The following is a 16654-nucleotide window of genomic DNA, read 5'->3' as shown; positions in this document are numbered from 1 at the left end:
GAGGAAAGTGGGGAGAGAGTTGACTTTTATTCTTTGAGAGGCAAAAATTGTAGAAGCACTATGTAATTTTTAAAGAACTAACTAATCTCCCCCTTTTCTATTTTAGGCTCAAGAGAAAGGAAGATTAGACTATGCTAAGGTAGGTGGATTTTATACATACTACACAGTTTTATACATTTCAATTTGGTACTTGGTTTTTGTTTATATTTGAAAGGTCGAAAGAGAATCATCTCATTCAAAGCTGAGGGACAGTCCCTGTAAAGTAACAGGCATTAGCAGGTAAAGTAAGATTTGTTCAACGATAAGTTTATTTATCAAGTGCCTACTTCATTCCAAACACTGTGTTAGGTGTTGGGAATACAACAGTGAACCAGATCAAGTCTTTCCTTTCATGACATTTACAGTCTCATGGAGGAGATCAATAACCAATAAATAACTAAGTGGATCCATAATATAATGCCAGGTTGTGAGAAGCGCTGTAAAAAACACTTGACTGGGTAAGATCAGTAACCATTGCTGGAAAGATGCCATTGGCCGATGGATGGAAAACAGCTTTTAGCACCATCGCATGATACCTGGGAAGCACATACAGGGCCCATTAGACTCCTAAAGGTGGTCGTTTTCTGATCACCTGTGGAGCTTTTGAAAACACACATGCCTAGGTTACCGCAGCGTCACACCCTCTTTCACCAGATCAAAATCCCCTGGCAGGGGGAGCAGGGCAGAGCCAGGATGGAAGGGTTTGAAAAGAGGCTCCACAGATAATTCTGACACAGCCTTGTTGAAAAACTGCCACAGGAGTTCAGATTTCTGTGCCCCAGTGAGAGTCTGTGAACTCTCTTGGGTCACATTCCATTTGCTCCTCAGGACAAATGGAACATTTTAGCACGTGTGTGGGATGCATACAGCTGCTTGGCTAGAGGAGAGGAACATGCTAGCCACCTGATTTATGCAACAGTCAGGAATATCCAGGGTGTGAGCACACCTGCTCTCCAAAGACGAGGAGGCAGAAATATGACCTGTAAGGGCTCCGCATGCAGTAGCACAACTGAACCGTACCGTGATCTCTCCAGGGCTGATCCGGAACCTTGTGTCTCCTGACAGCCCCGAGGTGCACGCCCATGGCTCCATGCCTCTGTTCTAGCTCTTTTTCTTGCCTGAAGTGCAGTCCTTCCTTTCCTCTGCCTTACAAATTTTTGCCTCCTTCAAGAAAAATTGGATCAATAGGAGCATCTCTAAACTAAAGACTTCTATGTCTGTCACTCTATCTTAGATGTCTGCTTGAGCCTTATCATATACCCAATCGTGGGCTGTGGACATTTCTTCTTGGGTCTCCCCAAGATAAAGAAGGTAAAGAGTTCTCAAGGTAAAGAAGCTCAATGTGTCAAACTGAGCTCAGCATTTTCCCTGACATCCTTGTTCTTTTTTTTTTTAATAGACTTTATTTTTTAGAGCAGTTCTAGGTTCACAGCAAAATTGAGTGAAAAGTATAGAGAGTTCCCATTACCTCCTAACCCCACACACGCACAGCCTTCCCCACTGTCAACATTCTGTGCCAGAATGGTATATTTGTTACAATCAATGAACCTTCATTGACACATCATTATCACTCATAGTTCCATAGTTCACATTAGGGTTCACTCTTAGTGTTGTATCTCTCAGCCTTTTTACTTATTCCCTCTCCTGATCTTGGCACTGTCATCCCATCAGTCAACCACGTGAGAAACTTAGAAGTCACTCTTGAGTGCTCCTACTCCCTCACCCTTATGTTCCATGGCCAAGTCATGCCCACTTTAGAGCCTGCGTTTTCTTGAATCCATACCCTCCTCTTGATCGCTCTTTCTCGCTCATGTTGAGTCTCTTCATCTGAACCACTGGAAAGCCTACTGACTGGTCTCCGTGCTTCTCTTTTGTCCTCACAGATCCATTACCAGTCAGAATGTCTGTCTAAACCACAAATCTGACAGTTTCACACTCCAGCTTAAAACCCTTCATTGGCTCCATGACAACATTCAAAGGCAATTCAAGGTTTACTAGATTTCATATAAAGCACTGTGTGGTCTCACTCCCTAGAGGGACTCTCCAGCTTCTTCTCCTCGCACCCTGTGCTCCAGCAGCACCAGATTACATAACACGTACTGTGTCTATTCTCCATGCCTTGACTCATGCTGTCCTCTTTGCTTGGAATGCCCTTCCCCTTTATCTGGCTACCCCTACTCCTCCTGTAAGGCTTAATTTAGGATCATCTTCTGAAGGAAGTCCTCACTGGTTCCCCAGGCTGGATTAGGGAAACTCCCCTGGATCAAGAAATGGCTCTGTCACCAACTCACTGCAGAATCTGATGTGAGTCATTTAACCTCTTTGGTCTTCCCTCAGTTTCCGTAGTACAAAATGAGCAGTTTAGAAGAGTGCTATTCGACTCTTTAGGCCCAAATTTGAGAGGAGACATTCTTTTTTTTATGGGCGGGGGGAACATTCTTATCTTGTGTACTCCTGAGGTCCAGATTCATTCCTTCATCCGTTCATCCACCCAACCACTAAGTGTTTGATATGTCATATGTGCAAGGCCCTGTGCCGGCACTAACTACACTGTGAACACGACTGACGCAGGCCTTCCATCGCACCTTCCTTGACTCACATCTCCATATCTAAAGTGGCCACTCTCCCTTTGCTCTACTTTTTTTCTTCTATGAAAATGTTAACATTTATCATAATCTAAAATTATTATTTTTATTTAGTTACTTGTTTCCTTCTTCTTCCACTGGAATGTAAGAGCCTCTGACTGCAGGGCCCTTGATGGCCTTGTTCGTGGCTACATCGTCAGTACCTGGCACAGGCTTACACATAGGAGTGCTTGGTAAATGGGTGTGGAAGAGTGTTGCATTAGTGTTATGCTAGGAGAAATGCAAGAGGCTGTGAGTGGTCTGGAATTGAGGATTGCAGACTCCAATTAGCCATTTTAAGAGTATACTGACTGTATAACACAGTCCATCCCAATGTTCAGTAGCCCGAAGCTTGCCTCGCCAAGTGCTAGAGACGATATTTCTCATGCCAGTAAACAGAAACCCCTCTGGAATATGTGGTGCTATTCTGATATTTAAGGGCATAACTTGATCTAGGCAATTAATCCAGACCTATCATCCTTACATAGACCTAAACCCAAGTAACATGGGAAAAAAGATTATAACCATCCCTACCAAGTATCAGGGAGATGTCTGCAGGGTACAGCTTGCAATATTGTCCCTTATTCAGTGTATTATGGGCCTGTAGTATGGTCATGGTGCCCATGCTGACCAATGCAAGCATCGTGCTTAGCAGCTTAGGGCTCCTCTGGTAGATTTTTCTGTAAAACTACATTTAAAAAACTCACCAGCCGGACAAGATCCAAGGTGGCACTGTGAGTAGTCCTCTTTGTCTCTCCCCCTTCGAGTCTACAATTATTTGGACACTCATTGCTTAACAAAGGATATCCAGATAGCATCTCAGGACGTCTGAGAGACCCACGCGACTATACATCGGAAGGCGGACGGACTTCCCTCCGGGAGGAGGTGGAGATAGGTGAAAACTCTCCAACCCCAACCGAACAGCCTAGTACCTGCAAGTGGCTTTCTTCCAACGGACACCCGCAGAAGATCAACACACACCTAGGGCAGGAGCGAGCACACACCAGAGGAGTGACGGTGGAAACAGGTGACCAGAACCCTACCTAAACCCCCCGCAATTACTCCTAAACACAGAGGGAAACTCTAGAGTTACACACCTGAGCCCGTGGGGAGAGTCTTGCCCCGCCATTGGCGGGGAGATCCCTCCTGGTGTCCACGGCACCCAGAGGGTCCCAGAGAGAATCACAGAGGGCGTGGCAGCCCCCCGGCTGCCACTGCCTGCACGGCCGGGCAAGGGATTGCCGGAGATCTCGGAGAGGACTGGGGCTGGGCGGCTCCGCGGCCTGGGGGGGAAGCTCCAGAGTTCCGCCCGGGCAGCAGACAAAACTCTCTGTCTGCCATTAGCGGAGGGGCCACGCCCAGCATCCACAACTCTGGGAAAGTCCCGGAGAGAATCCCAGAGGGTGCGGCGACCCCCAGCTGCCATTGCCCGCCCCGTGGGGCAAGGGATTGCCGGAGATCTCGGAGAGGACTGGGGCTGGCTGGAGCTCCAGAGGCCGGCTCCACGGCCCAGGGGGGAAGCTCCAGAGTTCTGCCCAGGCAGCAGACAAAACTCTCTGTCTGCCATTAGCGGAGGGGCCACGCCCAGCATCCACAACACCAGGAGGGTCCCGGAGAGGAGAATATCAGGCAGGACAGCAGCTGACCAGCTACCACTGGAATCAGGATCTCCGGCTATCCCCCAGTCAGGGCAAAGGGCTCCCCGAGTTCCTGGGGAACAGGACTGGGGCTGGGTGGAGTTCCAGCGACCCGTCTCCGTAGCCTACGGGGAAACCCTACAGACTCACAGCAGCCTCAGCGAAAGCCTCTGCACAGCACTAGTAGAGAGCACCCATCCGGCAGCCACAAGGCTGGAAGACCCCGGGACAAAAGTAGCATAGCTAGATGAGCTAACCACAGATTGTAGAAGATGCCAGTAGCTCTGCTGCGACCCATAGTGGACAAGTGAAATTTTGTGGGTGCCAACAGTGACGGAGTGGCAAATATAAGTGATCCTACCCCTGGCCACTGGAAAAGCCCATAACACCGTTGCAGACCCCAAGGAGGGAGCACGTCTAGGTGGGCTGCAACAGTAGGCACCAGCAGCCTGAAGCCCCCCCATGACAGCCCCCACGGCAGAAGAGGGAATCCAAAGGACCACTGTGACTACGAGGAGGGGCCCAGGCCCAGTTAGCAACTGAGGATGGGGTTCCTGGTTGGTGCAGTATAAACAGCTGCTCCCCCACCACACCAGCAGAAACAAGTGGAAGGAGCAACTAATCTCTATCTCTATGCGGAGGCACAAATCTACAACATCAAGCAATATGAAAAAATACATTAAGTCTCCAGAACAGAAGGAAAATAACAAATACACAGACAACAATCCCAAAGAAAATGAAATATATAACCTAAATGATAATGACTTCAAAACAGCCATCATTAAAATACTCAATGAGTTAAGAGAGAATTCAGATAGACAACTCAACGAGTTCAGGAGCTATGTCACAAAAGAGTTTGATACGATAAAGAAGAACCAAACAGAAATACTGGAAGTGAAGAACACAATAGAGGAGATTAAGAAAAATCTAGATGCACTGAACAGTAGGGCTGATAATATGGAGGAAAGAATTAGCAATTTGGAAGATGGGAATATAGAAATGCTGCAGGCAGAGGAGGAGAGAGAAGTAAGACTAAAAAGAAATGAAGAAACTCTCCAAGAATTATCAGACACAATTAGGAGATGCAACGTAAGGATTATAGGTATACCAGAGGGAGAAGAGAAGGAGAAAGGGGCAGAAAGCCTATTCAAAGAAATAATGGCTGAGAACTTCCCAAATCTGGTGAGGGAGATGGATCTTCAGGTGACAGAAGCCAATAGATCTCCAAACTTTATAAATGCAAGAAGACCAACCCCACGGCATATAGTAGTGAAGCTAGCAAAAGTCAACGACAAGGAGAAAATACTAAGGACAGCCAGGCAAAAGAAACTAACCTACAAAGGAACCCCCATCAGGCTATCAGCAGATTTCTCAGCAGAAACTTTACAGGCTAGAAGAGAGTGGAATGATATATTCAAAAATCTGAAGGACAAAAACCTACAGCCGAGAATTCTCTACCCAGCGAAAATATCCTTCAAATACGATGGAGAAATAAAAACTTTCCCAGATAAACAAAAATTAAGGGAGTTCATTGCCACAAAACCTCCTCTTCAGGAAATCCTCAGGAAAACCCTCATTCCTGAAAAATCCAAAAAAGGAAAGGGGCTACAAAACCAAGAGCAGAGGAGATAAGTAGAAGGACAACAACAGAGAGTAGCAGCTCTTCATCAGAACAGATTAAACCATGGGATGAGAAACAAAGGAAATTGAAGAAAACCGGAAAACAAGACATAAAATGGTAGTGGTAGGCCCCCACATCTCAATAATCACTCTAAATGTAAATGGATTGAACTCCCCAATCAAAAGACACAGAGTGGCAGGATGGATCAAAGAACAAGACCCAACAATATGCTGCCTCCAGGAAACACACCTCAGCCCCAAAGACAAACACAGACTCAGAGTGAAGGGATGGAGAACAATACTCCAAGCTAATAATGAACAAAAGAAAGCAGGTGTCACTATACTAATATCAGACAAGGTAGACTTCAAAGCAAAACAAATAAAGAAAGACAAAGAGGGACAGTATATAATGATAAAAGGGACTCTCCACCAAGAAGACATAACACTTATATACACACCCAACACAGGAGCACCAAAATTTGTAAAGCAACTCTTAACAGAACTAAAAGAAGACATCAACAACAATACAATAATAGTACGGGACCTCAACACACCATTAACACCAATGGACAGAACATCCAGACAGAAAATCAACAAGGAAATAATAGAATTAAATGAAAAATTAGACCAGATGGACTTAATAGATATATATAGAACACTTCATCCAAAAACAGCAGGTTATACATTCTTCTCAAGTGCACATGGAACATTCTCAAGGATTGACCATATTTTGGGAAACAAAGCAAACATCAATAAATACAAGAGAGTTGAAATAATATCAATCATCTTTTCTGATCATAATGCTATGAAACTAGAAATCAACTACAAGAAAAAAGCAGAGAAAGGTGCAAACATGTGGAGACTAAACAACACGCTTCTGAACAAACAATGGATTATTGAAGAAATTAAAGAAGAAATCAAATATTATCTGGAGACAAATGAAAATGAGAACACGACATACCAAATCATTTGGGATGCAGCAAAAGCAGTCCTAAGAGGGAAATTCATCGCAATACAGGCTTACCTCACTAAACAAGAAAAAGCTCACATAAGCAACCTCAAACGACACTTAACAGAACTAGAAAAAGAAGAACAAACAAAGCCCAGAGTCAGTAGAAGGAGGGAAATAATAAAAATAAGAGCAGAAATAAATGATATTGAAACAGAAAAGACAGTAGAAAGGATCAATGAAACAAAGAGTTGGTTCTTCGAAAAAATTAACAAAATCGACAAACCTTTAGCCAGACTCACCAAGAAAAGAAGAGAGAAATCGCAAATTAATAAAATTAGGAATGAAAGAGGACAAATCACAACAAATACCAATGAAATACAAGGGATCATAAGAGAATACTATGAAAAACTATATGCCAACAAATTGAACAACCTGGAAGAAATGGACAACTTCCTAGACTCCTACAACCTCCCCAAACTGAATCAGGAAGAAATGGAGAATCTGAATAGGCCAATCACAAGTAAGGAAATAGAAACAGTAATCAAAAACCTCCCCAAAAATAAGAGCCCAGGACCAGACGGCTTCTCTGGAGAATTCTACCAAACATTCAAAGAAGACTTAATACCTATTCTTCTCAAACTATTCCAGAAAATTGAGGAAGATGGAGTACTCCCTAACACATTCTGTGAAGCCAACATCACTCTGATCCCCAAACCTGACAAGGACAACACAAAGAAGGAGAACTACAGGCCAATATCACTGATGAACATACATGCAAAAATCCTCAACAAAATTCTGGCAAACCAAATACAGCAATACATCAAAAAGATTATACAACATGATCAAGTGGGATTTATACCAGGGACACAGGGATGGTTCAACATCCGCAAGTCAATCAACGTGATACACTACATCAACAAAATGAAAAACAAAAACCACATGATCATCTCAATAGATGCAGAGAAAGCATTTGACAAGATCCAACACCCATTTATGATAAAAACCCTCAACAAAATGGGTATAGAAGGAAAGTACCTCAACATAATAAAGGCCATATATGACACACCCACAGCTAACATCATACTCAATGGACAAAAACTGAAAGCCATCCCTCTGAGGACAGGAACAAGACAAGGGTGCCCACTTTCACCACTCCTATTCAACATAGTACTGGAGGTGTTGGCCAGAGCAATTCGGCAGGAAAAAGAAAGAAAAGGAATCCAAATAGGTAATGAAGAAGTAAAACTCTCACTGTTTGCAGACGACATGATCTTATATATAGAAAACCCCAAAGAATCCATAGAAAAACTATTAGAAATAATCAACAACTACAGCAAAGTAGCAGGGTATAAAATCAACATACATAAATCAGTAGTATTTCTATACACTAACAATGAACTAACAGAAAAAGAACTCAAGAACTCAATCCCATTCACAATCGCAACGAAAAGAATAAAATACCTTGGGATAAACTTAACCAAGGAAGTGAAGGATCTATACAATGAAAACTACAAGACTTTCCTGAAAGAAATTGACGACGACATAAAGAGATGGAAAGACATTCCTTGCACATGGACTGGAAGAATAAACATAGTTAAAATGTCCATACTACCTAAAGCAATCTACAGATTCAATGCTATCCCAATCAGAATCCCAAGAACATTCTTCACAGAAATTGAACAAAGAATCCTAAAATTCATATGGGGCAACAAAAGACCGCAAATTGCTAAAGCAATCCTGAGCAAGAAAAACAAAGCTGGCGGAATCACAATCCCCGATTTCAAAACATACTACAAAGCTACAGTGATCAAAACAGCATGGTACTGGTGCAAAAACAGGTCCACAGATCAGTGGAACAGAATTGAAAGCCCAGAGATAAAACCACACATCTATGGACAGCTAATCTTCGACAAAGGAGCAGAGGGCCTACAATGGAGAAAAGAAAGTCTCTTCAACAAATGGTGCTGGGAAAACTGGACAGCCACATGCAAAAGATTGAAAATTGACCATTCTTTTTCACCACACGCCAAAATAAACTCAAAATGGATCAAAGACCTAAAGATGAGGCCTGAAACAATAAGTCTTCTAGAAGAGAATATAGGCAGTACACTCTTTGACATCAGTTTCAAAAGAATCTTTTCCGACACTATAACTCCTCAGGTGAGGGAAACAATAGAAAGAATAAACAAATGGGACTTCATCAGACTAAAGAGCTTCTTCAAGGCAAGGGAAAACAGGATTGAAACAAAAAAAACGGCTCACTAATTGGGAAAAAATATTTACGAGCCACTTATCCAACAAAGGCTTAATCTCCATATTATACAAAGAACTCACACGGCTTAACAACAAAAAAACAAACAACCCAATCAAAAAATGGGCAGAGGACATGAACAGTTATGTCTCAAAAGAAGCTATAAATATGGCCAATAGACACATGAAAAGATGTTCATCATCGCTAATCATCAGGGAAATGCAAATCAAAACTACACTAAGATATCACCTTACACCCATTAGATTGGCAAAAGCATCCAAAACCAAGAGCAACAAATGTTGGACAGGTTGTGGAGAAAAAGGAACCCTCATACACTGTTGGTGGGAATGCAAACTGGTACAGCCACTATGGAAAACAGTATGGAGATTTCTCAAAAAGTTAAAAATAGAAATACCCTATGACCCAGCCATCCCATTACTGGGTATCTATCCTAAGAACCTGAAATCAGAAATCCCAAGAGTCCCTTGCCACCCCTATGTTCATCGCAGCATTATTTACAATAGCCAAGACGTGGAGCCAACCCATATGCCCAGAAACTGATGATTAGATAAAGAAGATATGGTATATATACACAATGGAATACTACTCAGCCATAAAAAAAGACAAAATTGGCCCATTCGCAGCAACGTGGATGGACCTCGAGGGTATTATGTTAAGCGAAATAAGCCAGTCAGAGAAAGACGATCTCTATATGACTCCACTCATAGGTGGAAGTTAACATATTGACAAGGAGATCTGATCGGTGGTTACCAGGGAAAAGGGGGGCTGGGGGGAGGGCACAAAGAGGGAAGAAGTGTACCCACAACATGACTAACAATAATGTACAACTGAAATCTCACAAGGTTGTAGTCTATCATAACATTAATTAAAAAAAAAAAAAAAAAAAACTCACCAGCCGTTTCTGGAGACTATCATGAAATTTATTTGTTGGTGGAAATTTCTTCATTTCTAAGTGGTGAGTATTTACTCAAGAGCCAAATTTTATCTGAAAAATCAGATTTCAAGAACCACAGAAAATTATTTTGGCCATGTGCTCTGTGGCTTTATATGCCATCTTTCAAATTTTGTCAAGTTTCAGAATGGCAACGAGGTAGGGGAGAGGGCACAAGAGGTGATCATTTCAAAATCAGTCTCAGCTGGATCTCGAGAATGTCTGTCACATTCAGCAAAACAGTGGTCTGGCCTCAAACACTCAGATAAGAAATTGAATTACTTTTTAATTGAGTTCTTGTTGTGATAGAACCTGGATATGAATACTTTACACTGCTGCAATGCCTCTCATCTCAAGATATCAAAGCACTCGACAACTTTTTTCTTTTTCATTGAGGAAGATTAGCCCTGAGCTAACATCCACTGCCAGTCCTCCTCTTTTTTGCTGAGGAAGACTGGCCCTGAGCTAACATCCATGCCCATCTTCCTCTACTTTATATGTGGGATGCCTGCAACAGCATCGCTTGATAAACTGTTCTTAGGTCCACACCTGGGATCCAAACCAGCGAACCCTGGGCACCGAAGCAGAGTGCCCAAACTTAACCACTGTGCAACCTGGCCAGCCCCTCGACAACTGTTAATTCATTAGGTCTCTCTCACCTCTGTAAGTGGTTAACACCAGCACAGGAGCACTCTACCCACTACTGAAACCTGTCCACCTGGGGACTGGGCAAGGATGGAAGCCGTTTATCAAGTGATTCTACCTAGTAGCTTCTAAAATGGCAGAACAGGGAACATCTTATCTAGTTAAAACTGCAGGAAAAGTTTTATTAACAGAATGTAGTCACCGGAAGTGAATTGTGACCAAAAAACTGGTGCTAACAGTTTTGCTCATAGGCACGGTGCTATGGGACTCTAAATTACAGCAGTTGGTCTGCAGCCTGGCTGTGCATCTCGCAGGCTACTCCATGTTCCCCAGGCTCCCGGCCCCAAGGTTAAGCACAGCTGACTGAGCGCCGTGCTGGAGGGAAGAGTGCCACCTATTGAACGGTAGAAACTCACGGGCATGTGGGGGACCAGTGGAGAACCTTCTCGGGCCACATTCACGCTTGGTTTGCTATGGTAACTAATATATACGTCTGAAAGAAAATGAGTATGTTGACTACCCTTGGTTAGAAAAACATCTACAAACGTCTGTGTATTTTCCCCAGCTGGAGCTGAGCGTATGCCTGCAGCTTAGCCTCCTGCTACTTGAAATACGCATGCTGCTGAAAGACCGAGGCAGATGGTATTTCTACCACTTCAGGCAAAACATGGCACCTATGGTTCGGCTTTCCACAATTTTAATTTTTTAACACTTTCAAAATGGCTGGCTTAAATATCTCCATCACAGAGACAGAGACTTTTTCCCAAAGTCTTTGTAATAATTGCTTCAGATATACAGATCTGACTAAATATCACTTGGTCAAAACCAGACTCTCTCAGCACTGCAAGTCGGCCTCCTGCTCATTCTTTCACAAGTGCCCGGGCCTGGGCCTTAAATGGGCTTTGACGTTCATGCTAATTTTGACACAAAGACTCGAACTGGTTTATAGGAGCTCTCTTTTTATTCATCTCCATCTTTACTGTGCAGTTCATATAATTTTCCCCATGACTCAGTACAGAACAGAGAGTTGAGTTTTTTTAATGTCTTCTTACTGAGGTTCAGTCTAAGCACAGAGAATTGCTCAAGGTTAAGCACTCAATAAAGAAAGACTTTGCAGGTGTTAATTCATTAGGCTTCCAGTTCTCAGTCAAATGTAAGAGCGATTCTTGTGGGGAGTGGGCATTTGCCATGTGCTCTCCCCTGGAATTAGCTCAGGGTTGCGGTGGCCCACTCCTCAGCCTGTCCTTCCATGCCTCTCAGGCTCGGTGTCTGGAGCTGCTGCTCTCTGCTTCCCCCACCCCACCCCCCCCCCCCCCCGCCCTCAGAAGGCCTTGCACATTTTGTTTTATTATAAAACGCATTTGCATAGGGTGCACATTAAAATTCTCTTCCCACCAGCAAACAGTGCTGTCCACAGACATTTGCATTTGCATGATCTCATACCATCACTTGCCTTTAAGAAGAAAAAAAAGAGTCTTTCCTCTCATGTCATGATTCTCCTTTCCAAGGTTTGTCCTTTTAGCCATTTCTGCTCTTTTATTATATATAGATTGCTTCAACCATTTTACTGCATATTGAGTCCAAACTTCTACTTTTTTGAACCTTGAGTATAGAAAATTTTCTATAAATATTATTGTCCTTTCTTTACTGACAAAGCCAGACTTTTTTTTCTTCTTTTTGTGTGCTCGTTCTTTCCCGTAACCCTAGCTAACTGGCTCTGAGCTTTTCACGTTGGCACATTTAGAGACCAGATGTTGCTGTGTTTTCTCTTCCCTGTACGCCTTTCTTGGGCAGATGCTGCCTCTCCTACCCTGAGACTTTACATTAGCTCCTTTGGTAAAATATTCCATACAGCATCACTGTATGCACTAAGTCTCTCATTTCCTCTAACTTCTTGAAGGTGTCTTAACATTTAGCATTTCTGCTTTAGTGATAATTATGGAGACCGTGTAGAAGCATTGACATTCTCTTCTCCCATCTTTTTCCATAAAGGACTTGTGGTCCAAATGGATGAGATATTTATATAGAGTTTAAAGAAAAAAATCCAAATACCATTATGATATGGGTGCAACTATGTAAAACTTTATATGCTTGATAAAGACTGGAAGACAACATGTAAAAATGTAAATAAAGGCATAAAGATTTCTGTTTTAAAAGTGTAGACTCTGATTTGAATTGGAACTTTTCCAGATTATGACCTGAGCTGGTTATGAGACTGAAAAATAACTTGCCCGAAGTCATGTTTTTAGTGACATAACCAGAATTTAATTCTCGGCTCCTAAAGAATTGCTTGCTTCTTTGGCAATAGGCAGAAATGCAGTTGGAAAATGTGATTTTTTACACCGTGAATTTTTAGGATTGGCCTCAAGGAGTGTTTGAGGTGCTGGAGGACAGCTGAGGAAATGGAGAGCTAGTGCACTGAGCACACGCTGCAGGCACTGGGCTGATGGCCTGCCCACAGCACAGGGTCGCTGCCGGAGACGCTGCCAGAGCCGCCGTATGAAAGTTTGAAATCCTCCCCTCCTCGTTTCCTTAAAACTCAGATAACACTATTTATTTTTCTTTTGGCAATCACATTTCAGACAAGTGTTTTTCCTTGCAGCAATAATGACTATATTTTGTTCAATCTGCTTTTCAAAACGATTAATTTCCTAAAGTCAGATTTTGCAACTTTGGCTTTGATTCTAAATCTCCTTCAAAATACAATTATTAATGATGGAAAAATAATCACTGCTCAATTTCCGTCTATAATAAAGCAGAGAGGCTTTTGTACCATGTGAAACTTTTAACCAAAAATAAATTCCACTCACACACGCGGCAGTTAGTCTGCTGAACCAGAGTTGTGCCTTATTATGAGCCCTCAAGTCCTCTCTCGAAACAGTTGCCCTCTGGACATTCATTCATTCCCTGTCATCAAGCTAGTTTTTTTCCTCCGTAAGTCTCTGAATATATTATTTTGCATTTGTCCCCAGTGACTATCATCTTGCTTTGATGATCTGTTCTTCTAATTTCTTAATGTTATTTTAAAATTAGATTCTTGTTCTCTGAGGTGTTAGCAATCCCACACACCTCAATGGCATCAACAGATTTAATGATCATAATCTCTATTCTCTTGTGGATCATGAATAAAATTATTAAATGATATAAATGATAAGCCTCTTTATGACATCATAAAATATGCCACCCTCTCAGTTGTTAGCCCAAATACTATTGATACTGTTTTGGTTTTTGGTTTTTGGTTTTTGGTTTTTGTTTTTTTGAGGAAGATTAGCCCTGAGCTTACATCCGCTGTCAATCCTCCTTTTTGTTGCTGAGGAAGACTGGCCCTGAGCTAACATCCGTGCTCATCTTCTTCTACTTTATATGTGGGATGCCTGCCACGGCATGGCTTGACAAGAGGTGCCATGTCCGCACCTGGGATCCAAACTGGCGAGACCCGGGCCACCGAAGCAGAGCGTGCAAACTTAACCGCTTCACCACTGGGCCGGCCCCTATTGATAACTGTTTGAATTCAGTCCTCTAGGCAGTTGTAAATCGCTCTGTTTTTCTTCAAATCGTATATTCGTAGCTTGTTGATCTTCGGTTTCTAATTTTATATTTAAAATGTTAAATTGTTTAGTTCATAACAATCATATTTAGTGGGGCAGTCTCTCACATTCTTAAATTTACCATTTTGAATTACTGGCCCCTAAAAAATTACATGTCTACAAAATATCTAACATTTATCAGGAAGCTAAGGCAGACTTGGATGCTTAATGAACACCAGGTCATTGTTATAGGCCTGGAATTGTGTCTGGTTTGCTCACCATTATCTCCTGAGGGCCTAACACAGTACTGGCACGTACTAGGTATCCGGTAAATACCTGTTGAACTACTGTTGAATTCAGGAAAACCCAAGATACGCCAGATGTTTGTGCCTATATTCTGTTCTTCTAATTTATAAGGCATATTGGACTGCACCTTTGCTCCTCTTATTTCCCCCCGAGTATATTTTTAATCAAATGGTTACATCCTCAATGCCCTGCACTCCCTGGGTTGAAACAAATTCAGTTGGGGTAACCTTGTGAATCTTAGTCTAGAAAGCTAACGAAAAATGCCCACCAGGCTGGTTCTGTGGGTAAATGCTCTGCACTGCGGGATAGCTGGATTCAATTATTGCTCCCAGTTTGTGGTATCAGGAGCCACCTGTGCACAGGGAGTGCTTATATGCCTTTATGTAGAGGGCAGAGCCTTCTGTCCCCACAGAGGAGCCTGTTTAGTCTATTGAAACAGTTTTAAGTAGATCTGAAGGGAAGCCTCTTTCCTTGTCATAAAAAACAGTTGAGAGGCATGGGTTTTCCAAAATTGTATTTTTTGAGAGAGAAACCTCTCATAGATGCTGAATGTGGTTTTAGTAAGTTAGAAGTCTTTGTCGTTACCTAGATTGATATTCCAAACTCACACTAATCCCACAGCCTGATTTGGTACAGATTTAAGGATTTTTGTGATTTCAAGGTGCTTGATCTATCAGAAAGCTTTAAATCATTTAGTTGGTACATCTGAAGCCATTCCCCCTTGTTTCCTAAGCAGCGTCTGTAGGCACTACTTAACCTCCCCACTTAGCACCTCAGACAGAGTGTTGATCCGGATGTGCTTAACCACCTTTCCTGAAATAACAAGGTGGCTGTGCCACCTCAGTTTTCAAACGGAATTACTGAGGTAGCGGTAGAGATCACAGGACCTGCAACATTAGGTTAGTGATGTGTAAGATGCTACTAAAGATTACGGGCGAGTAAATCTTGTCCCTTTCCCGAAAGCCCTTGACTTTCTGGCTTGAAAGATCTTACCTATCCACCAGAGTATAATAAAGCCAGAGAAGAACCTCTGAAGGTTGATTCGTGCATGGCGCGATGGTGCCCCCTGTGGAAGATCTCCCAGTTCTAGATCTAAGGAAGTTATGCTAACCTTTATCTTTGATTCATTCCTGACGAGGTTTGTGTGCACCTCTTAGGAAAGGTCATAGGCCTTTCTATGTGCTGTGATCTCTTTAAGATGCACGCCATCGTATGCATGGTTTTTAGTATGCACTCTGGTCAAGACACACTAAGCACTGTAATCAAGTGGTTCTATCAAATTCTGTCTCTGAATCCCTTCATTTTATGGAGAAGAGGTTGAATAACCTAGCAGTGTTCATACAGTTAGTATCTCATAGAATCATGGTTCTTCCCAGGTCTGCTAACTCCACAGTGTGTGTTCTTTACCACCATACTGCTTCTCAGGGTGCTTTAGACATACTACAAAAAGGAGTAAGAGAAAATTTGTATATAGGCTCTGGTCTTACACATATCTAGAAAATGGTATGCATTACTCTGTGATCTAACAGTTCTGATCTCAGAAATAGTGATTGGCTAGTAAATGACTGTCTTAGGATTTATGTTTGCTAAACCAGTACAGTAATTTTTTTTTTTTTTTTTTTTTTTTGGTGAGGCAGATTGGCCCTGATCTAACATCTGTTGCCAATCTTCCTCCTTTTTTTTTGGCTTGAGGAAGCTTGTTGCTGAGCTAACATCTGTGCCAATCTTCCTCTATTTTGTATGTGGGATGCTGCCACAACATGATTTGATGAATGGTTTGTAGGTCCATGCCCAGGATCTGAACTGGCAAACCCCCAGGTGCTGAAGCATAATGTGCAAACTTAACCACTATGCCACCAGGCTGGTCCCAGTGATTTTTTTTTTTTTTAACTGGTAAGTATTGTTCACTCTTCCAAGAAAGTTTTATAGGCATAACCATTTAAACAAGTTCTCATCACCATTCTCTTGAGGGAGGCACGGATCTAGATAACATATACATCTTCAATTACACTGTAACATTAGAGACGTCCTACATCTGGAAGAGATGTTAATTGTGCAGATATGATTACATTTACATGGCACAGAGAGTAACTTTTTCACT

At 42.4% G+C, this 16654-nt stretch overlaps 1 protein-coding gene across 4 annotated transcripts in view; it reads left to right on the top strand.

Annotated features, from left to right (window-relative positions):
* The window catches only part of PDSS2 (decaprenyl diphosphate synthase subunit 2), a 270216-nt gene that overhangs the window by 229627 nt on the left and 23935 nt on the right, over nt 1-16654 (top strand). For all 4 annotated transcript variants that reach the window (XM_008520738.2, XM_070559179.1, XM_008520744.2 and 1 more), the window contains one exon: nt 107-139. In XM_008520738.2, coding sequence (XP_008518960.1) covers nt 107-139 — 33 coding nt within the window. The remainder of the gene's footprint in view (nt 1-106; nt 140-16654) is intronic.

The sequence above is a fragment of the Equus przewalskii genome, chromosome 9 (genome assembly GCF_037783145.1).
Source record: "Equus przewalskii isolate Varuska chromosome 9, EquPr2, whole genome shotgun sequence".
Classification (NCBI taxonomy): Eukaryota; Metazoa; Chordata; class Mammalia; order Perissodactyla; family Equidae; genus Equus; species Equus przewalskii.
This window is presented reverse-complemented; position numbering and strand designations above follow the sequence as displayed.